Source organism: Syngnathus scovelli, chromosome 3 (genome assembly GCF_024217435.2).
Source record: "Syngnathus scovelli strain Florida chromosome 3, RoL_Ssco_1.2, whole genome shotgun sequence".
Taxonomy (NCBI): Eukaryota; Metazoa; Chordata; class Actinopteri; order Syngnathiformes; family Syngnathidae; genus Syngnathus; species Syngnathus scovelli.
Genome location: NC_090849.1, coordinates 22,824,889 through 22,845,128, shown reverse-complemented (window position 1 = coordinate 22,845,128; position 20,240 = coordinate 22,824,889). Strand labels below are relative to the sequence as shown.

Below are 20,240 nucleotides of genomic sequence, written 5' to 3'. Positions count from 1 at the left end.
GACTGCTGGCTTGGTAAAATTATTTATTCCCCAAAAAAAAAAAAAATCTGGATTTTCTCCGCGTCATTTACTAATCACTAATAATTATTCGACTTTGGTCAATTGTGGCAGTATTCTGAATTTAGCAAATTAGTATTTTTTATCTACTTGAAAATACGGATTTTACGTAGGTTGAACTCAATCAACCTGGACCGATTTTTTTGTGATTTGTACAAGCAGATGAAAACAAAGCCCTTAAAGAACGTGGAGTGGGCAGATGAGATGGACTACAACGTCCCAGACTACAAGACTGTCATTGTGATCAGCAGCATGGACCAGCTCAACATCACCCTCTCCAAATGTGGCCTTGCCATGCTGAGCAACCTGGGCATGGTGAGAAGTGCAAAATATCCAACAACGTCTGGAGATCTTTGACCACATTCCTTCGCCGCAGGCTTTCGCCGAGGCCGCCAAGGAGACGGCCGAGTGCTTCCAGAAAGACGAGGCTCCGTTTGTCGTAAAGAACCGCCTGGGCCTGCCCGTGTTTGTCCAGTACAGCGACATGTTTTCCCCCGTCGCCACGCACAGCAACGACCACACGGTCGAGCTGCAGGACGGCCAAACGCTCGGGATGGACTACTCCGTCACCACCGAATCGGACCAGTTCTCGGCAATGACCTCCCTGAACGAAAAGGACTACTACATACAGCCGAGTACGTCCAACCGATCATTTCTCGGATGCATTGTGTACTGACATTGTGCCGTTTGGTCCAGCTCCAGCGGGCCACACGTCCGCCAGCATGATCCCCTTGATCAAGGTCGGACGGAGAATGTACAGCGTCATGCACGAGGTGTCGGGGGTCACCCGCTTCCTGGTGTGTCAGGTTTATTCCTCGGAAGGCAGCAAGTACATCAAGATCCGCTCGCCTTTCCAGGTACCACGACGCAGACGTGTGTGTTATACATCACAGAGTATTTTTGATTTTTTTTTTTTTTTTTTCTTTCCCCCCCAGATCATCAATCATTTCGACATCCCCTTTAAAGTGTTCGAGGGCTCGACGTATTTGGGTACGTCGTTACCGACGGAGGAGTTTTGTGTCCCTCTGGACTCGTACAGGTAAGTGAACACACATTTTGTCACAATCTAAAACAGTTCACGATTGTCTTAGTAACACATAGGTGACACGTTTTCATTAAAGTAGCCCTAAGAATTCACTTAGCATTACCTGGTCCTGTTCCATGCAAATTATTGGTCATCACGGCAAGTCTGGCTTTTGTTGGTTGTTAGGGGCGGAGCAAAGGGTTGTCAAAGACGGCGTGGATTTTATTTTCATTGGCAGCAGAAAAAAAATATATATTAAAAAAAAAAGCCCCCAAAAAATTATATATTTCTAAAAAAAAAAAAGCCAAATTATGCTTTCAATTAGTATGGCGAATCCCTAAGTCGCACTTTCCTTTCCTCTCAGGTCTGAGCTGAGCCTCCAGCCCGTCACGGGTGAAGGTGGCGACCAGTTTGAGTGCTCTGAGGGCTTCAGCTACGACGACATGGACCTCCAGCAGCCCAAAGCTCACATTGAGCAACGGTGCCGCCGCAGCGGCAACCTGGGCGGCGTGCTGACGGTCAACATCGTGCCTGTGAAGGACGCGGTGACGTTCAAAGACACTGGCGGCGTTGGGGACAACTTTGACGTGCCCTTTGTTCTCCATTTGTGGCCTTGCGTCCTGCTACGAAATCTGCTACCATACCCCGTCACCTACAAACTCAACGTATGGCTATTCTGAGAGTCTGCGTACTTACAAAAAGACTAAACTGCGACGAATCTACTTAACAGGACGGTAGCGAGTGCGGGCCGGAGTCCACGCTCAACCCGGGCCACTCCGCCCAACTTCACACTGCCGTTATCGACCGGTCCAGCCTGGACCTCTGCCTGATTGACTACCTCGCTCAAGACTGGTCTGCTCAGTACAGGTCTGAAAAAAAATAGTCTACGGTTCTCTAGTTTCTTGTCATAAAGCATCTTTTTTTTCAACAGCCTCCGCAGCGAGCAGGAGGAGATCACCTTCATCGTGTTCCAGTCCCTCCGCCTGGAGGAGGACGACGTCTGCGAGGGGACGGAGAGGCGGCGGGTCGAGCTGGACGTAGCCGTGCACGTCAAGTACGAGCAGGGCCAGACGGTGGTGGCCATCCACTCGCCGTACTGGATGGTGAACAAGACGGGCAGGCTGCTGCAGTACAAGGCGGACGACATCCACCGCAAGCACCCGCTGGATTACGACATGCCGCTGCTCTTCTCCTTCAAACCTCGTTACTTCCTGAAGAACAACAAGGCAAGTCGACCGTTGAGGAATTCAACCATTACGAAGCTGAAATCGTATTTCTCGTTTCGCTCAGGTTCGCCTCATGATCTCGGAAAGCGAACACTCCGACGATTTTTCCCTGGACACCGTCGGGAGCTACGGAGATGTGAAATGCAAAGGCCAGTATAAAGATTATCTGGTGAGTGTCAGCTGAGATACCATCCCGCTCAAAAAGAGCAAAACAACCTTTGATCCATTCGTCTCACTTCTCCGTCATCCGTCAGGTTGGGGTGAAGATCGACACCAGCAGCTTCAGTCTCACCCGCATCGTGACCTTCATGCCGTTCTACCTGCTGGTCAACCGGACCAAGCAGACCATCTTTATATGCGAGGAGGGCCAGGAGAGCTGGACCATGGTCCCGCCTGAACAGGTTAGAGCCTGCCATCATATTGACGATCAAAAGGTGAGTCATTCCAAATTGTCTGTTTTCTTCATCTTTCAGTCCGCCATTCCCTTCTGGCCGGAAAATGATGCCAAACTCGTGAAAGTGAAAGTAGAAGGTTGTCTGTCTCCGCCACGCGTGATCAACTTCTCGCGTCCGGAGAACTGCTTATTGCTGCACTTGGATAACAACGTAAGGACAACAAAATGGACGAGGGGCCGACTTCACAGGAAACATTATCTTCAATTGTGATCATTTTTGTCTCAGGTGGGCGGGATCATCGTCGACGTCAACGTAGCGGAGCACTCGGCCACCATCCGATTCTCCGACTACCACGATGGCGCGGCCCCTTTCCTTATTATCAACCACACTAAAGACCAAACTTTGCAGTTCTATCAGAGGTGAGACATTGCCAGCCAGAAATATGTCAACTGCCATTTCATTATTATTATCCAAGTCGGCCATTTTGTTTTGAAGCCACAACTCTTACTTGCGATGCTTTTAGCCTGCCCCTCGATGATCCCTCATCACCGTTTGAAAAGGTACGAGGATTTGCTCGTCGCTACTTCGGTTTGCAGTGTAACGGCATTCCCACGACGCTGAACATTAAGTAGATAAGAATGCTTCGAAAGCGCGCCACAAAATAAGTCGTAAGGCCCTCCGTAATACAAGCGCAAGACAATCGAGCGTATACAAAGAAGTGTAGCAGATTCCTACAGCGAGTTGAGCTCATTTTTTTCAAGTGTGTTTATCTGCTTTGTGTACGTGTGTGTGTGTGTGTGTTGTGGGTCATGCAGCATACAGACAGAGTCAGCATGGGTGCCCAATGAGCTGCTGGACCTCTCTTTCTCAGTGGATGAGGACAGGTAGAAAAGGAGGAATAAGTGTGATCTCATCTAACGCGTTACTTAGTGTCAAATCATCATCATCAATATCAAATCATGAGAATCTTCCGGCGGAATTGCTTCTCTTGCATCTTTCACTGGTCAGCTCTGTCAATTCCTCTTTGTTAGGATGTTTGAGACAGCTTCTTTGGATCGGAGGGTTTTCCATGGTAGTACATTCTTGGTGGCTCAGGGGTCTGTCATATGGTGGCCCATTTCGTTTGCATGACGCGCTCGCTGTCGTTTGCCAATCATCCAAGGAGTTTTTTTTTTTCTGAACATGATGTGATTTCCCGTCTTTGATGTCTTTTCTTTGCCTTTCGCAGTTCCCAGAAGCCCGAAGAAGTGGAAGAGCTGGAGGCGGGGAAAGCCGTGCATTACACTTGGAACAAGCCAACGGGTTCCCGGGAACTTTGCTGGATGTGCGGCAAATACAGTGGGAAGCTTAAAAGCGAAGAGGTGCATGGAGAAAAAAAAAAAAAAATTGCTGCTGTAGCTATCCAATAATGATAATTAATAATGCTATTAATAATAATCATCATAATCATTCATGATTCATAATAAAATAATAATATAAAAAAATATATATTAATAATACAAAGAGGCAAGAAAACCAATATATGTGTATATTTGAGAGTCTGTTATCAATGATGACGCTATTCATTGACTGCACACAGACTCTCCACGCTTTGCTTTTTAGCCACAGGTGCATTTCAAATGAGCATGTGAGTGTGTTGCAACCCTCCTGGCTTTCTCGCATCCACAGGATCTGCATGAGGACTTGGGGGAGGAAGGCAAACTTTTTGTCGTCTCCCTCTACGAAGGTAAAATCAATACTGCACGTCTGGCGATAGAGTCCCGAAAGAAATGCGCGGCTGTGTTCCCCAAGGTCTTCAGCGCACGGTGCTGTTCACCGAGGAGCGGCGCATCTACAATCTGCTGTGCGAGAGCGAGAAGGCACAGTTGGCCCAGCAGGAAATCGTACTTTCGCTCTACAACGTGGGCGTTTCGCTGGTCAACAACAGCAGCGGCCAGGAGGTCTCCTACATCGGTATCACCAGGTACGTCTCCCGGTACCGCGTCGCGTTTTTGTGCCCACCCCTATCCTTCTGTTGCAGTTCTGATGTGGTGTGGGAACTGAAGCCCAAGAAGAAGAACCGCTGGAAGCCCATGAGCGCCGAGGTGGCTAAGATGTTGGAGAAACACTTCAAGCAGTACATTGAATCCGGGCCTGTCGACAAAGCCATCGTCGACCTGGATAACAGCTTCCAGGTCACACACGTATCAATATGGAGAACTATATATCTCGAACTATTTTGATATAGCGCTAACTATATGTCCATTATCCGGCAGGTGTGCCTGTCACCCAACGGAACAGACATGCGATTGCTGCAGCCGTGCGACGCCCCTCTCAGAAGGCACTTTCTTCCGGCCGTCAATGTGGAGTACCGCGTCTCGCCTCGCCAGAGTGCCTACCGGGTCCAAATCCATCACATCCAGGTCCGACTCCCCGTCACTGCGAAGACAACTTACTACAAAAAGTGTCCTCATTGTATTATCGACGACGTATGTGGCACAGATCCAGAATCAGCTCCCAGGAGCCATCTTCCCCTTCGTTTTTTACCCGGTGAAGCTTCCAAAGTCCGTCACCATGGATTCAGGTCTGTTGAGCTCACCGGGGTCCCCCCCCCCCCCCCCCCTCATTCCTTGTTTTTGTCTCTTTTGACGTATTTTGCCATTTCTCGCAGAACCCAAGCCTCTGACTGATCTCAGCATTGTCACCAGGGCAGCAGGCCACTCTAACATCTCCCGCATCAAGTAAGAACAGGAGCTCATTTTTAATTTTATGATATTTCTTATCATTATTAGTTAGAATGTACGATGTTATAATGTCTCACTTTTAGTCACTTTATTGAACCGACCATAGCAACACATGCACTACTTTACTGCGCTCACTTTCTCCTCAGGTACTTCAAGGTGCTGATCCAAGAAATGGATCTGAAACTGGATCTGGGCTTCCTCTATGCAATCCTGGACCTGTTCACCCCAGAGGATGCCAACATCACCAGCGTCCAACAGGAGGTCCGGTCCGGTCCTCAACTCGTATCGTTGGACCTACGGCTTGAGCACTTGTGTTTATTCACGTTTGATGCTTTTGCTTTTTTTTTTTTTAAGGTGGAACTTTTTGAGAAAGATGTGGAGTATATAAAGAATGAGCTGAACCACGTTTCCGCCGCTGATAACACGCCCATCAGCCTTTACGAGTACTTCCACATTTCCCCCATCAAGGTACGGTGTTAAAAAAAAAAAAAAACTTTAATTTTGCACATAAAAATAATCTCCTGAGGCTTTTTTTTTTTTTTTGCCAGCTCCACTTGAGTTTCTCTCTGAGCACGGGCGGCGAGGACGGCCTGAAGGAAAAGAGGGAAAGGGAACTCATCCCCGTGCAGTCACTCAACCTGTTGCTCAAGAGCATCGGCGCCACGCTCACCGATGTGCAAGATGTCGTTTTCAAGTATGCGCCGATGATTCGCGACCCAAAAAAAAGTCACATCATCGATGCCTCACTATCCAATGTCGTTTGCGTCAGGCTTGCTTTCTTTGAGTTGACGTTCCAGTTCCGCACCACCCAGCAGCTCCAGTGGGAAGTCGTCAGGCATTACTCCAAACAGGTAACCATGGTGATCTTTCATTTTTTTTGATTCCAAGTTGCACTGAGAAATGCCAATGTGGCCCCTGAATGAATTCAACTTGTAAGACAAGGTACCACGGTATATTTCAGGCAATCAAGCAAATGTATGTGCTGGTGCTGGGCCTAGATGTGTTGGGTAATCCCTTCGGTCTGATCCGAGGGCTGTCTGAGGGAGTGGAGGCCTTCTTCTACGAGCCCTATCAGGTAAGAAGGAAAGTCCAAGTGCATCATTTCCGTACCGTATGGCAAAGTTGGGTTTTTTTTCCCCACCATTGGGATGACAAAAACTCAAAATGGTGTCCAATGAATGTGCACAGTTGTATTAACGTGGTTACGTTTGCATTTTGGCGTTCCCCAGGGCGCGATCCAGGGGCCGGAGGAGTTTGTGGAAGGGATGGCGCTCGGAGTGAAGGCCCTCGTAGGAGGAGCTGTTGGTAAGCGAGTATGATTTACAATGGATTGATTTCTGGTTTTAGCCCTTTTTCAATGGATTTGTTCAATATATTGACAATATAAGAGGTCTTCAAATTTTAGTCTAATTTCATGAAATGAACTGATGTCTAAAAAGTTGTTTAATGCGTTTTTTTTTGGGGGGGGTATTTGAAGACCATTTCGAATTTTAGTTGACCATGACTACTAGTTGATAATCTATGAAACCTGTGCACACCCCAGGGGGCATAGCAGGTGCTGCCTCCAGGATCACGGGCGCCATGGCCAAGGGCGTGGCCGCCATAACCATGGATGAAGAGTACCAGCAGAAGAGGCGAGAAACCATGAACAAGCAGCCCAGTAGCATCCGAGAGGGGCTCACCAGGGGTGGCAAAGGATTGGTCTCGGTACAGATTGCACCACTACGACATGTTTACTGTTGACAAGAAGCAATGGCTAACTTGGGATGTTTTTCTTGTCAGGGATTTGTCAGCGGAATAACAGGCATTGTCACCAAACCCATTAAAGGTTTGCTAGGCTATATTACGTTTGCACTTTTTAGCCGTTCATTCAACTGTCAGCGAAACTGGCGGCGAAAGTTTTACAACGTCTTTTAAAAGTGTGTCAAACGGCGTCGCTCTTCAGGAGCCCAAAAGGAAGGCGCGGCGGGCTTCTTCAAAGGAGTCGGCAAAGGCCTGGTGGGTGCCGTCGCCAGGCCCACCGGAGGCATCATCGACATGGCCAGCAGCACCTTCCAAGGCATCAAGAGGTTGGTCCAATTGAGACTTGCAAAGTGGGTCACACGCTCGTTTAACCCGCGTATGGAATTTTAGGGCGGCAGAGACATCGCAGGACATCCAGTCCCTGCGCCCCCCTCGCTTCATCCACGAAGACGGCGTGATACGGCCGTATAAGCAGAGGGAGGGCATCGGAAGTCAAATGCTTCAGGTAGGACCCCCCTGTATACCGAGACCCACGTGCACTGGGTCACGTCAATGATTTTAACTGGCAGCCCAGTCAATGGCAGTTAATGAGGTCACTTAGTCATCGCCCTACGCATATTCGATTACGCCGCAATGCTTCCGATGCCACTTGACACTTAAGTTTAAGGGGCGCAATTTGCCTTCCATGGATTTGAGAAGTTCTGAGGTCACAATGGTGATTTTGGTCATTACGACGCTGTTTTGAGAGGTTTGATCAGACGGTTAGTGAGTGACTTTGCGGACCGTGGTCGTGACCCAACGGTTTTGTTTCGTCGTGTCTCTTACTTGACCACCTTTTTTCTTGTCATATCCACAGAGTAGCTTGAACCTCAGTGACGTCACTGACAATGACGATGATTGTGGTGATGAGAATGAGGAGGAGGAGGAGGAGGAGGATTGTGAGGATGAGGAAGACAGATAGCGCGCCGTGCTCAAAAAAATAATAATAAATTGACAATTATTTACTCTTCAATGAAGGGAGTAAGAAGTCGAGCGCTCACCGAAAGCATTTGCATTAACGCACTTCACGGGGCTTCTCTAAAACCGATTGGTTAAGCACAGTGAGATTATTTTTGTCCTGCCAAAATTCTTGATAGGGTGAGATACATTTATTATATTTGCGTTCTTGTAATATTCTATTTCACGTGTGGTGATTTTTACCCTTTTGCTTTTCACCATTTCTGTTTTGCCATGTTCCATTGTTGTTTTCCATCTTGTCTCAGTTACCCACCATTTCGTTCAATAAACATTTTGAACCTTCACCTGCCTTCACCTCATCGTCTTTGTTTCTCAACCCTACCCACAAGTCCGCAAGACCTCGCTGCAAAAAGTCGTTTTAGCGTAGGTGTGATTTGTACCTTATGTCTCTCTCTACAGAAAATCGAGAACGGTCGTTTTGCTAAGTACCGTTACTTTGCTCACGCTAAAGTCAACGACTCGGACTTCCTCATGATCACCAAGAAGTAAGTACTCGCTCCCCGCTTGATGATTAGTGACGTTATCGATGGCTTCCCATGATGATCTTGCTTTTTTTTTTTTTTTGCCATCCAAGGGGTGTTTTCTTCGTAACCACGGGCACATTCGGTCAGCTCATCTGCGAGTGGCAGTACTTGTTTGACGAGTTCACCAAGGCGCCCACCATTGTGGAGAACCGACGGCTGCGCATCGAGGCCAAGGTGAGTGCAGTTATTTATTTATTGAAAAACTTTTTTTTTTTTTTTTCCTCCCCCCCCAACATTTGTATTCCAAAAGGATGTTTAATATCACTGTTTGACTTTTGTTTTTTTGTACCGTGTGCAGGAGCGAGTCAAGTCGGTGTTTCACGCCAAAGAGTTCGGCAAGATCATTAACTTCAAAACGCCCGAGATCGCCACGGTGAGTGGTCGCCATAATCCTCTTCGTGTTCGCTTGGGTTAGGAGGTTCTGACTCGTTGTCTTTTCAGTGGGTTCTGGCCAAATTGGAGGACGCCAGGGACAGTTTACCGAAATATTGAATGGCGACACCAACACGGGAAGCCATTTGAGCATATGTCCTGGAGGTGCTAATCCGCATTGTGTCCTTACCAGAGAAACGAGTCATAGAAGAAAAACACACACACACACACACACACTAAAATATATACGATAGAGCTCATGTCCATCAGTGCCTTTGTTTGTTCACCTCACCTTGTGTGTTCACTGTGTGTGCAAGTTTTATAACATTTGCAAAAGTCACTTTTTTTTTTTTTTCCCTGCCTGACTTTTAATGACGCACGCTCACAGAATGACTCGTTTGATACTCTGCGACAATTTTTTTTTTTTTCTTATTCATTTCCGCACGCTAAATCTCTGGAGTGTGCAAGTTAAAACGCATGCCATTTTTTTATACTGAACTGCTGTATATTAATCTTGTAGGCAATGTATATACATAAATATATATATATACATATATAAATCCATTCACACACTGGGTATAATGACTGTAATTTTTATGTTTTTATATTACGTGTGCTCACCATCCAGACATGAGCTGCTTTTTTGGGTTAGGTTTTTTTTTTGTGTTTATGTTGGGTAAACAAAAATACACATTTGGAGATTCACACTTTTATTTCATGTTTTTTTCCCTTTTTGATCAAATATGGAGGTAAAAACATCAGTTTTGGGAGGGGGCTAAAATTTCGAAGAAATTTTTTTCAGTTTTCAACAATAATAAATCACAAAAGCTCCCGGGATGATAGCTTTATTTGTTTTAACAAGTCCATTCAATTTGAAGATATTTCATTTATGTGAGATTATTCATTTCATTTGAAACATGTAGATATTTTTTTCCCTTTTTTTTCAACCGTGTTACTACGACTAAAAACTATTTAAAAGAAGGGACTCATAATTATCAACATTTTTAAAACATTTTGCTTTTTTATATTTTGATGCCGTTGTATGTTTTCAGGTATTCACTGCAGTGGCTTTTTTTTCTGTTCAATAAATGCATAATTAGAGGGCTTGCTTCTACTTTTCTTTCCACACTACACAAACCACAACAATTTATAAACACTAATCAAACAAGCGCAAAAATAATGTCTTGGGGGTATTTTAAAACTATATCTAAATTTCCACTAATGATGACCACTGCTTAAATAGATGCCAAGTTTTATATGAATAGTAGAAGTACAAAAAATGAAGATATGAACAGGGTTAAGGTGTTTAGAGCAGGTTGAAGACCTGGAGGTTCTGTCTGAGGATGGTGTCTTTGACGGCGGCGAAAACGAAGCGGATGTTCTCCGTGTCGGTGGCGCAGGTGAAGTGCGAGTAGAGCTTCTTGTCCTTATTCGGGTTTTGCTCCTGGTACATCTGCAGGATGAACTCCTGAGCCGCCAACGCGTCCTGGCGAGGCCCTAAACATTGCACATTGGATTATTATTTTATTTTAGCTGATGAAGTGACGCATCACCCAGTTAAAATACAACAAATTCTTCAGCTATTCGCTTTTTCGATTATGATTCGAGAAAGCCAATATCTAGACGCAGATCTGCCTAAGTCAAAGCAAACACATTTCTTTTTTTTTTTAAGAATTTCATTTGATAGATTTGCCAGCTATCAGAGGTCATTAGAACGGTCTAATTAAATTTGCAGCAATGATTCTTGAAGGAACCAACCAGAGAACTGTGGAAAATAGTCAGCCAGGTGGGAGTGCAGGATCTTCTCCTGAAGGATGTCTGTCTTGTTAAGGAAGAGGATAATGGAGGAGCTCTGGAACCATGAGTATGTGATGATGGTCTTGAACAAAGCTTTACTCTCCTCCATGCGGTTCTGACAAATTCCATGACATCAGTGGTCTCAGTCATCGTTGCGTTTTTTTTGTTTTTTTTTCTAACTTGTCATCCCTAGTATGAAACACTAGCCCTCACTTTAAACCATATGTCACGTCTCGTCCCCAGCCGTGTTCTCTGTCTTGGTTTCTATCTGTGTGCTCGCCCCTCCCCTCCTGTGTGCCCATGATTAGTTTGATTATTCTCACCTGCCGCTTGTTACCTGTCGTGTATATAAATCCTCTCTGCCCCTCACCGCCCTCCGGATCATTGTGTGTTGATGTTGTCTTGATGTCTTTTGGTTCTTGTTGTCGTTTAATGTCTTCACATGCTTTGTTTCACGTCCCTGGTCCTCTCGTTATCTTGTTAAGTCATGTCAGTTTGCCGAGTCTGTTTCTGTTTTCTCCAATTAACTCTGGTCCAAGCTACATTTGGACGCCCTGCTCCATCCGTTCCGTGACACCCTACTTTGAAACCCTAACCCTAGCTTTAAGCCCTACTTTGAAACCCTACTTTAAAACCCTGAATGATGTTTTTGTTTCGACATATGCCACGCCCTCACCTCATTGTCGGACTCCGCCAGAACTTGATCGTACTCGCTGAGCGCCACCAAGAACATGATGGATGTGACGTCCTCGAAGCAGTGGATCCACTTCCTTCGCTCGGAGCGTTGACCGCCTACGTCCACCATCCTGACACCAGCCACAAAAGTAAGTTTTTGTTTGTGTTCGTACACTTGTAGATGGGGTTAGGTGAGCCACACCTGAAAATGACGCTCTCCATGTCGAAAGGGTACTCGATGATCCCCGTGGTAGGAACCCGGACTCGCAGGATATCCTGGAGGTCAGGTATGTAGGATGCCTGCGAGATCCGATCCAATTCGGTGAGGTAGCTGGAGGATCAAGCGGGACGGTTGGGTTTTATTCTGAAGTGTTTTTCGGTTGTGGTTTTCATGAGATCAATCAGGATTGTCGTCATGGGTTTTGGTCAGGATGATTTTGTCACTTTTTTTTGTGGCGCGTTCTGATCATTTTTGATCAAATCTTTGCTCATGGTTATGGTCAGAAACGTCTTAGCCATTAGAATCCTTATGGTCAGAATTTTTGCTCATCGTTTTTGATCATCGAATTATATTGACGATGGTCTTTGGTCTCACTACTTGGTGGAGTCAGACAGCTGGTATTCCCGGCGGCGATCAAAGCATTCCTGCATCCCGCCGTCATTCCACAATCTTCCCATGGCCGCCACGTGCTCTCCATCAAGGTCCTCCACCTTGGCCACCTCCACATCCAGCAGCATGTTGGCACTCATCTGCCACACAGCAGAAATGTACAAATGATGTTTGCGGCAGAGAGCGATACCTTCCTACCTGCTGGCGTGCGTCACGGAAGGGGATGTGCAGGGTCTCCATGGCCCTGATCATGGTCTGCATGGACGTATAGATGTTTTGGTAGACCAGCTTAGCATAGCTGCGTTTGTCCTCCTCGCTGTATCCTCCTCCATGGATGATTCTCATCTGTTTGATGAAGGTGCTCTTACCACTCTCACCCGTGCCTGGGGCAAAGTTTTGGTTCGGTCACACCTTTTGCTTATGATCATCAGTTGCGATAATATTTTATTTCTTGAACTTTCCGACTTTGCATGCTTTTCTTTGGAGCGAGAGGAAGGGATATTTTTGCTTGCATGTGTACGGTTACTATGGTAACCACCCCACCCCACCAAAGCTTTGCATTTGGACAGCTTAAGAAAAGTTGCGACCTGAGCAAACAAGCGTTCATTTGAATGAAGTCAAATTGCTTGGAACAAATACATTCTTACTCCTTCTTCTTTATGAAATCTACCAAAATAGAAGTTTTGCGGAGAACTTCAATAGTAGCTATTACGGTAACATGTCGTCCTTCTGGTAGCTTGAAGGGTTCATTTGCATGAGTTTGCATGAGGGCCAGCCGCAGCAGCTATGCGGTCCTCCAACACACCACCAGCCCAGGCCTCGACTCGCTCCAAAGGCGCTTGTCACCGTTTTAACAAAAAAGTTATCTTTGGTGGCTTCGTAGTAAGATTATTTATGAAATAAGAATGAAATCAGGTTAAATATGTTTTCCTTCAGCGTTTACAGATTTTAATTTTATTTGTTAAGTTTTGAGGGAATTTTCACATGGCCTTCATTTCTATGGAAGGGAAACTAGGTTGAGTGAACAAACAAACTAGTAAAATTGAATTCAAAAGCAGCGCTACAAGAGGGTCAAATGATTACAAAGAGCTTTTATACCACAGCCCCACTACAATAAACTATGTTCATCAAAAGTGAACTTTAATGTGTTCCCATATACTCAGCAGGTTAATGGACCATCATGGCCTGAGCACACAATTCAAAAATATTTTTCAATCTCACCTAAGAGGAGCAACTTGAGCTCCCGGCGACAGTTTTTCTTGTCCCTCTTGAGCTGCTTTTCAATTTCGTCATTGATGTGCTGCCTTTCTTTGGCCTCGGACGACATGCAGCATCCTCCCATGTTTGACCCTCGTCCACTTGCGACTGTTGTCGTGCTCTCCTCTTCCTCACTCGCGGGAGGAAGGGCCTGAATAAACATAAGGTGTGGCGACTGGACAACAATGCCTTGATAAAAGTCATCTTCTCCCATTGAAATGAATGGAAATGCCATTAATCAGTTCCAGCTAAGATAAATAAAAAATGTTTTTGCGCCTTAATATTGTACTTAAAACCAAAGTAATGACATGATAAAATTTAAAGAGTTTTTGTCACACTGCATGCATCTACCTATCTAATCAATCTATCTAATCAATCATCTATCTAATTTTTTCTCATAGACAGTAAATGCAGCACGAAAGAAATATTTCCACACAACGCACTGGACACGGCAACACATCATCATATTCCTCTTTATGTACTTCTGAAGCTGAACAATGTTTCTTTGCTGAGAAATAAAACAGCCCAAAAAACACAAAATGTACATTCTCCTCTTATAAAAGGAAACAAATAACATGTAAATAACACATTCTCTTTCAGAAAAAAAAAATCAAAAAAAGAATTAGCCATTAGACATACAATACAATTACATAGATACATATTTTTCCAATACCGCACATTCAATCTGCCAAAATAAACAAAAAGTCATGATTACAAAGCCAACAAAGATTATATATATATATATATATATATACACATATATATATATATATATATACACATGTATATATATATGTATGTATATATATATATATACACATATATATATTTTTAATATATATATATGTATATATATATATATATATATGTATATATATATATATATATATATATATATATATATATATATATATAGATAGCTATAGAGAGAGACAGATGTATGTACATGTACAATGATTATAGCATTCATAATTGCACTATGCCTCAATACATGTAAATTACAGGCTTGTGTTCTTGGGAACAAACCAAAAAAAAAATACTCCTAACCTCGGGTTATGGCCAATCAAAAACTTTGGTACAAACGTTTATAGCAACTGGGGTGTGATTGGACAATCCTAAATATGCCGTGTGTGTGTTCGCCTGTGTGTGTGTGGCCAAACTCACATTGACCTCCACAATCGGCCCATGTGTGCGTGTACTTGGTTGCTTTTGACATTGGATAAAAAAAACACACACACGTACGAACGCACGCTCACACAAAAATGTGTTATTGTGGCACAGTTGAAAGATCCATTTTTCATCTCTTGTCACAGAACTCCTACGCGTATTGGGAACACCTCAGATGGCTGCAGGGAAACAACCCAAAAATGCATGCAAAACCACATCTGCACTTCCATTTTTCAGCAAGGTGGATACCTATCTTAAGTCACCTCATTGACAAGTAGGACAACTCGGCATCTATTTGTAAACTATTTTTTTTCCACACACTACTAGCTCCCACTAACAGTTGACTATTATCCACCTTGAAATTATTAGTGCTGAAAAAAAAAATTTTTTTCATTAAGCCGAAAAAATGACTGGGTAATGAGACTTTACAGAATAATCTCGGTATGTTGAGGTGTCGAGACGGGCAGATGTAGTTCAGTCTGCATTTCGAGTCAGAACAGGGCGACGGTACCAACTTGATCGGGATTGACATCCATATCAAATCAAATACTTTTAAAATCACAGTTTTTGCCTTTTTTTATTATTATTATTGAGTTAGTCAAAAGTGACTTTTTTTTTTTTTTAAAGGAATGCAACCCTTTTCTCCTTTTTCCTATAAATTCTTAATCAAATAGCAACATAACGTTTCAATACATTTGCTTGCCTTCACGCGGCAAATAAATTAGTATTAGATGCAAGCAAGCATTTGATTTGGATTTGCGAGTGGGATGCATCTCCAGGCCAGTCCTTACGCCTTACACCAAGTTGTATTCCTTCAAGTTGAGCTGCAGGATGGTGTCTTTGACGGCGGCAAACACAAAGCGGATGTTCTCCGTGTCGGTGGCGCAGGTGAAATGCGAGTAGATGATCTTGTCGCTGTCGGGGTTCAGGTCCACGAACATCTTTAAGATAAACTCGCGGCCGGCCTGGGGGTCTCTCTGGGGACCTGGAGGCAGCAAAAATCAAAGGTGTTTGGAGGCAGCAAAAATCAAAGGTGTTTGGAGGTTCCCCGGTCTGCATTTGCATTCGAGATGTTACTCACCGTCGTACTCCGGGAAGTAATCCACCAGGTGAGAGTACAAGATCTTTTCCTCCAGCAGGTCCTTCTTGTTGAGGAACAAGATGACGGAGGAGTTTTGGAACCACGGGTACGTGATGATTGTCCTGAACAGCGCTTTGCTCTCCTCCATACGGTTCTGAAACAAACACATGGGGCATGAGGTCAAAGGCCGCAAAACGGCGGCCGCCGCGTCCACTTTGCGGAAAGGCCGGTTACCTCGTTGTCGGACTCCACCAGAACTTGGTCGTATTCGCTCAGCGCCACCAGGAACATGATGGACGTGACGTTCTCAAAACAGTGGATCCACTTCCTCCTCTCCGACCGCTGACCGCCCACGTCCACCATCCTGTCGGTCGGCGGCCATTTCTCTTGTTAGACAAGGCCAATTTAGTTATATAATGATTGGGGCCGCAAACAGCTAGCAAGCTTGATTGGACCTCGTATTTTGGCTAACAAAAAAAAAAAAAAGACCAAGCAATGACTGGTAACTTGGAAACGTCCAAAATTGGGTCAGTGAGGCAGATAGTAAGACCAGGTACCAGTGGTACCTGAATATGACGCTCTGCAGGTCAAAGGGGTACTCAATGATGCCCGTGGTGGGGACGCGAACCCTCAGCACGTCCTGCTGAGTAGGCAGGTAGGAGCTTTCGGCGATCCTGTCCAACGCGTTCAGGTAACTGTAGGGAGAAACGGAAAAGCGGAGCAAGTTCAAGTCATGTCGTGGGAGTGAGTCTCGAGATTTGTTTTGAACTTAAATCAGCTCGACCAATCGTCACTCACTATTTGGTAGAGTCTGACAACTGGTATTCCCTCCTCCTGTCGTAGCACTCCTGGATGCCCGGGTCGTTCCACAAGCTCTTGATAGCGTCTACGTAGGGGTTGGCAAACATGATGACCTTCTCCACGTCAACCTCTCTCACCACGTTGGCGTTCGCCTGGAGGGGCATTCACACCATCAGTCTTATGCTAATTATGAACCACTCTATATCGAGTCTTCACACCCCGAGGCTTGACATGGACCAAATATCCGAAATCCCAAATCCCATCCAGCCAATTAAGGGCAAAGTTTGGGCCGGCCCACTTGCTGCTTTTGTAATGTGATTTTCCTGATAAATGTGACACCTCATTTGTGCGCAATTAGGACTAATAGGCATAATCACTTGGAATTCAAAACGAGGTTACTACCTTGCGACCGACTACACTATTAGAAGACATTTCATTAGGAAGGCCTTCACAAATAATCCAGCGCGGTGGCTCGTCCACTTTCAAATCGGTGACAAAGAGCGACTGTTAAGATTTTATCCTGCATTACGAGAAGCCAGCGAAGGAGCAAAATGATGTTAGGGCAAGCGCTGCTTTTAAAATCACAATAATCAATAGTACACGTTAACCAGGATCTGGCCAGTTGATTACCTGTGTGCACATTAGCATGTATAAAGTAAACATTTGTAAAAGAAGAAGTGGTAGCTCAGCCAACAAGGCGGGGCCTGAGCGGAGCGGACGCTCGTGCAACAGCTTTGCTAAATAATTGATCAGCACTTCCAATCCTCATAAAAGCTTCCGGTCACAAATGCGGGACTCTTTGTCTCCACTTCCTGCCAAGTGCAGGGGCGCAAATGGAAATGTTTCAATCGGTGAATTATTTCAATGCAATTATTTTTGTGTCATTTGGACATGTTACCCCGGTCGGTACATGAGGCCAATGGACCAATAGCTCCAGTTTATCTACAGACGGCGTGACGTGTAGCAAGGCGAGAACACAGGAAGTGTCAAAAAAAAAAAAAAAAAAAACAGGACAGGAAGTAATGAAGGGATGGCAGCTCTGAGTGAGATAGCCGACACGCTAAAAATACAGAAACATTCCTCCTCAGCTTCTCCTGCATTTTAATTTGTAGCTTTACCTTATTGTGCTCATATTTGTAGGGGATCTTGAGCGTCTCCATGGCCCTGATCATGGACTGCATGGCGGTGAAGATGTTCTGGTACACCAGCTTGGTGAAGCCTCGCTTGTCCTCATCAGAATAGCCAGCGCCGTGGATGATCCTCATCTGCTTGATGAATGTGCTCTTACCGCTCTCGCCTGTGCCTGGAGTTGAAAAGAATTGATTAAAAAAACTAACAAGTAACAATAGAGAGCAAATAGCAGGCGCTAAATTTCAGGGTATTTTCTAGAAAATTGTCTTCCTTGGCATATGTGACTTGACAATCGACAGACATGCTATTATTTACTTTACGTTTATACACAGATCCGATAGTGCTTCTGCCCCACAAGGAAACGTGAAGGGCAGGCAACTGGATCGGGAGGACAGAGCTGGCTGGCACTTTCTTCCCACAAGCGTGGTCATCATATCTAATGGGCTTTTCGCTTGATAATCCAATGAAGCAATCACCGGATTGTGATTTAATGACTTCTTTTGTGGGGATTGGCGAGAGCACGCAGTTGGATTTAAAAGTGAATGTATGGAATGGTAAAATCATTGCGTCGTAATGGGTTTACGTGTTGTTTGAAGGTTTATAAAAAGCGCTACAGCCGCAGTACGAGTTTCTCCCCGGTGATAAACGGGTTGGAAATGCATCGTAATGATAAACATCTTGACACTACCACTTGTGACATACAGTAGTCTAATCATTACACGGAGTGTCCTTCCAAAGGAGCAGACTTTGTCCCAGACGCACAACACCTCGAAGTCCAGTCATGCAGGTTGACAGTAGGTGTGCTCCGCCCCCCTCACTCAAACCACTTCCAGTTATTCAAATGAAGCATAGCATGTAACAATCAAGTATTGCAAGTCGGCATGTTGCACTTTGGCTCCCTGTTTGATTCCAGACTTTTAGCCTATGTAAAGCCGTTATTCGATATCTTGGTCTACACGGACTGTGTACCCTTTGTTCTCACTAGTAAAGCTCACAATAGAACTGACTTACTAGTAATGCTCATTACAGTAACGCATGCTAGTAATCAGTCAAACATTTCTAGCAAACTGCTGTGCAGCACTGGCAATAAAACGAGAAACAACTAGTTGTCAACTTTCATGCACCCTTCTGGTCGATACTAGATATGATTGTTAAGGTGCCTCAGTTCCACGTACTAGTACAATCTTTGTCAGCATACTGTGTGTTACTAGCGCAGCATAACTATACACTTGTTGACGACTGTACTGCTACTCGTATTAGCAGTAACAAGAAAATGCTACCATTTAACAGCTATCACCTGACTAGAATAAATTGCGCAGATTGTTTTGCCGCAAGAGAAACAGGTTCTAATAGTTTGGTCAAATGTGTCTTATTAGTTGTGGAAATGTCATTCAGTAGTGGAAATAAGATACTATTCAGATTTGAGCACAGTAAGTTTTACTTGTGATGAGAAAAGAAAGCATACTAGACTGCATGGACCTTCAGATGCATATCGAATGAATGCTTAATCGGATTTTCATGGGGCTGTCAATCCGTGCAGTGGACTCCTTGAATCACCCACGCAATTTGATCCAAGTGGGAGCACCCATTGATAAAACCCCATAAAGTAAGTAATGGATAAAATGTGGGTTGAAACTGGACTCCAGACTCCCTTCGGCTTACCGAGCAGCAACAGTTTGAGCTCCCGCCGCGCGTCTCTCTTGTCCCGGCGGAGCTGCCTCTCGATCTCGTCGTTGATCCGCCTGGCTTCTTTCGCCTCCTCGCTGAGGCAACACGCCATGATGGATTCCAGGGTCATGCTTTATCACCTGTCTCGTTTTGAATCGCGACGATCAAGCAGTCTCACTGATTTGGTCCCGAAGAGGGCAGAGCGCGGGCGGCGAGCAGGCCGGGAAAGGCGCTCATGCAGCGGCCTGCATATGACGGAGCTGCCGGAGGAGAAAACTGGGATATTTGAGAAATGGACGGAACCCCGTGGTTTTCCTTCTTCCCCCACCTCCGCCACCACCTCGGACTTGTCTTTCTCACAATAAAGTCCACTCGCTGCTATCTTAATTGGTGTAATCTGCTTTGCCGTCTCCGGGTAGTCAACAGATCCGTTTACGACACATCCTGAGCGGGATCTCGTTAAGCGTCGCCACACGCGCCGCCAATGCCTTCTCCCCACGCTCGCCACTCCTGTCCCCAAAAAAAAAAAAAAAAAAAAAAAAAAAATCTTCAACTACGTGGGTACCTGGGTCTCCCTGTACACGGACATACCCACCGCCGTGCCTCTTTCCCTTCCTCTATTTCCCAGTGGCTTTACTCCCCGGGCGTGGTAAAGTAAAAATATGGCGGACTTTCACTTCCAATCCGCTCGGCAAAAAAAAAAAAAAGAGGGGGTGGGGGGGGACGACCACACGGTGCCCTAGCCCTCACACACGCCCCACAACGACACCGAACGTCGGTGAAAGCTCGTCGCAAAGTCTAGCGGCCTTCATGGCTCCGACAAGGGAGGGGTGAAAATGACGGCGTGCAAAGTCTGATCGCCTTTTTCTTCTTTCCCCTCTACGGTTGTCTCCGTGTGATTTTTATGACATAGGCCGTCTATGGTCCACTCCTCCTCGGCTGTGTGGTTCCGTGACGTCGGCCTCCACATCC

The 20,240-nt window shown here is 45.3% G+C and overlaps 3 protein-coding genes and 1 long non-coding RNA gene across 5 annotated transcripts in view; 2 read left to right on the top strand and 2 right to left on the bottom strand.

The window, feature by feature from the left end:
* vps13a (vacuolar protein sorting 13 homolog A) overlaps positions 1-10,182 on the top strand; it is a 20,385-nt gene extending 10,203 nt beyond the window's left edge. The window contains exons 44-76 of one of the 2 annotated variants that reach the window (XM_049763735.2): positions 220-372; positions 434-692; positions 754-914; positions 993-1,096; positions 1,446-1,746; positions 1,812-1,948; positions 2,013-2,307; positions 2,372-2,476; positions 2,562-2,708; positions 2,781-2,912; positions 2,988-3,121; positions 3,518-3,586; positions 3,931-4,063; positions 4,371-4,428; positions 4,494-4,665; positions 4,723-4,876; positions 4,958-5,104; positions 5,184-5,265; positions 5,353-5,422; positions 5,572-5,686; positions 5,780-5,893; positions 5,974-6,119; positions 6,195-6,276; positions 6,387-6,500; positions 6,655-6,730; positions 6,969-7,132; positions 7,208-7,253; positions 7,371-7,494; positions 7,559-7,673; positions 8,585-8,670; positions 8,760-8,883; positions 9,008-9,082; positions 9,151-10,182. In XM_049763735.2, coding sequence (XP_049619692.1) covers positions 220-372; positions 434-692; positions 754-914; positions 993-1,096; positions 1,446-1,746; positions 1,812-1,948; positions 2,013-2,307; positions 2,372-2,476; positions 2,562-2,708; positions 2,781-2,912; positions 2,988-3,121; positions 3,518-3,586; positions 3,931-4,063; positions 4,371-4,428; positions 4,494-4,665; positions 4,723-4,876; positions 4,958-5,104; positions 5,184-5,265; positions 5,353-5,422; positions 5,572-5,686; positions 5,780-5,893; positions 5,974-6,119; positions 6,195-6,276; positions 6,387-6,500; positions 6,655-6,730; positions 6,969-7,132; positions 7,208-7,253; positions 7,371-7,494; positions 7,559-7,673; positions 8,585-8,670; positions 8,760-8,883; positions 9,008-9,082; positions 9,151-9,201 — 4,245 coding nt within the window. In that variant the 3' untranslated portion in view covers positions 9,202-10,182. The remainder of the gene's footprint in view (positions 1-219; positions 373-433; positions 693-753; positions 915-992; positions 1,097-1,445; positions 1,747-1,811; positions 1,949-2,012; positions 2,308-2,371; positions 2,477-2,561; positions 2,709-2,780; positions 2,913-2,987; positions 3,122-3,517; positions 3,587-3,930; positions 4,064-4,370; positions 4,429-4,493; positions 4,666-4,722; positions 4,877-4,957; positions 5,105-5,183; positions 5,266-5,352; positions 5,423-5,571; positions 5,687-5,779; positions 5,894-5,973; positions 6,120-6,194; positions 6,277-6,386; positions 6,501-6,654; positions 6,731-6,968; positions 7,133-7,207; positions 7,254-7,370; positions 7,495-7,558; positions 7,674-8,584; positions 8,671-8,759; positions 8,884-9,007; positions 9,083-9,150) is intronic. The other variant, XM_049763736.2, reaches the window with a different exon arrangement.
* On the bottom strand, positions 9,911-13,731 carry LOC125994413 (guanine nucleotide-binding protein subunit alpha-14-like). Its single transcript, XM_049763755.1, has 7 exons — positions 13,385-13,731; positions 12,362-12,546; positions 12,149-12,303; positions 11,756-11,884; positions 11,555-11,684; positions 10,840-10,993; positions 9,911-10,578 (listed from the first exon to the last, which is right to left on the bottom strand). The coding sequence occupies exons 1-7, from the start codon at positions 13,653-13,655 to the stop codon at positions 10,388-10,390; spliced, it is 1,215 nt and encodes a 404-aa protein (XP_049619712.1). The 5' UTR covers positions 13,656-13,731; the 3' UTR covers positions 9,911-10,387.
* On the top strand, positions 11,564-14,042 carry LOC125994426 (uncharacterized). The gene is made up of 3 exons (XR_007490614.1): positions 11,564-11,702; positions 11,784-11,840; positions 13,822-14,042. It is a non-coding gene; the product is annotated as an uncharacterized lncRNA (long non-coding RNA).
* On the bottom strand, positions 13,878-20,240 carry LOC125994415 (guanine nucleotide-binding protein G(q) subunit alpha). The gene is made up of 7 exons (XM_049763756.1): positions 19,263-20,240; positions 17,588-17,772; positions 16,467-16,621; positions 16,235-16,363; positions 15,903-16,032; positions 15,669-15,822; positions 13,878-15,572 (listed from the first exon to the last, which is right to left on the bottom strand). The coding sequence occupies exons 1-7, from the start codon at positions 19,396-19,398 to the stop codon at positions 15,382-15,384; spliced, it is 1,080 nt and encodes a 359-aa protein (XP_049619713.1). The 5' UTR covers positions 19,399-20,240; the 3' UTR covers positions 13,878-15,381.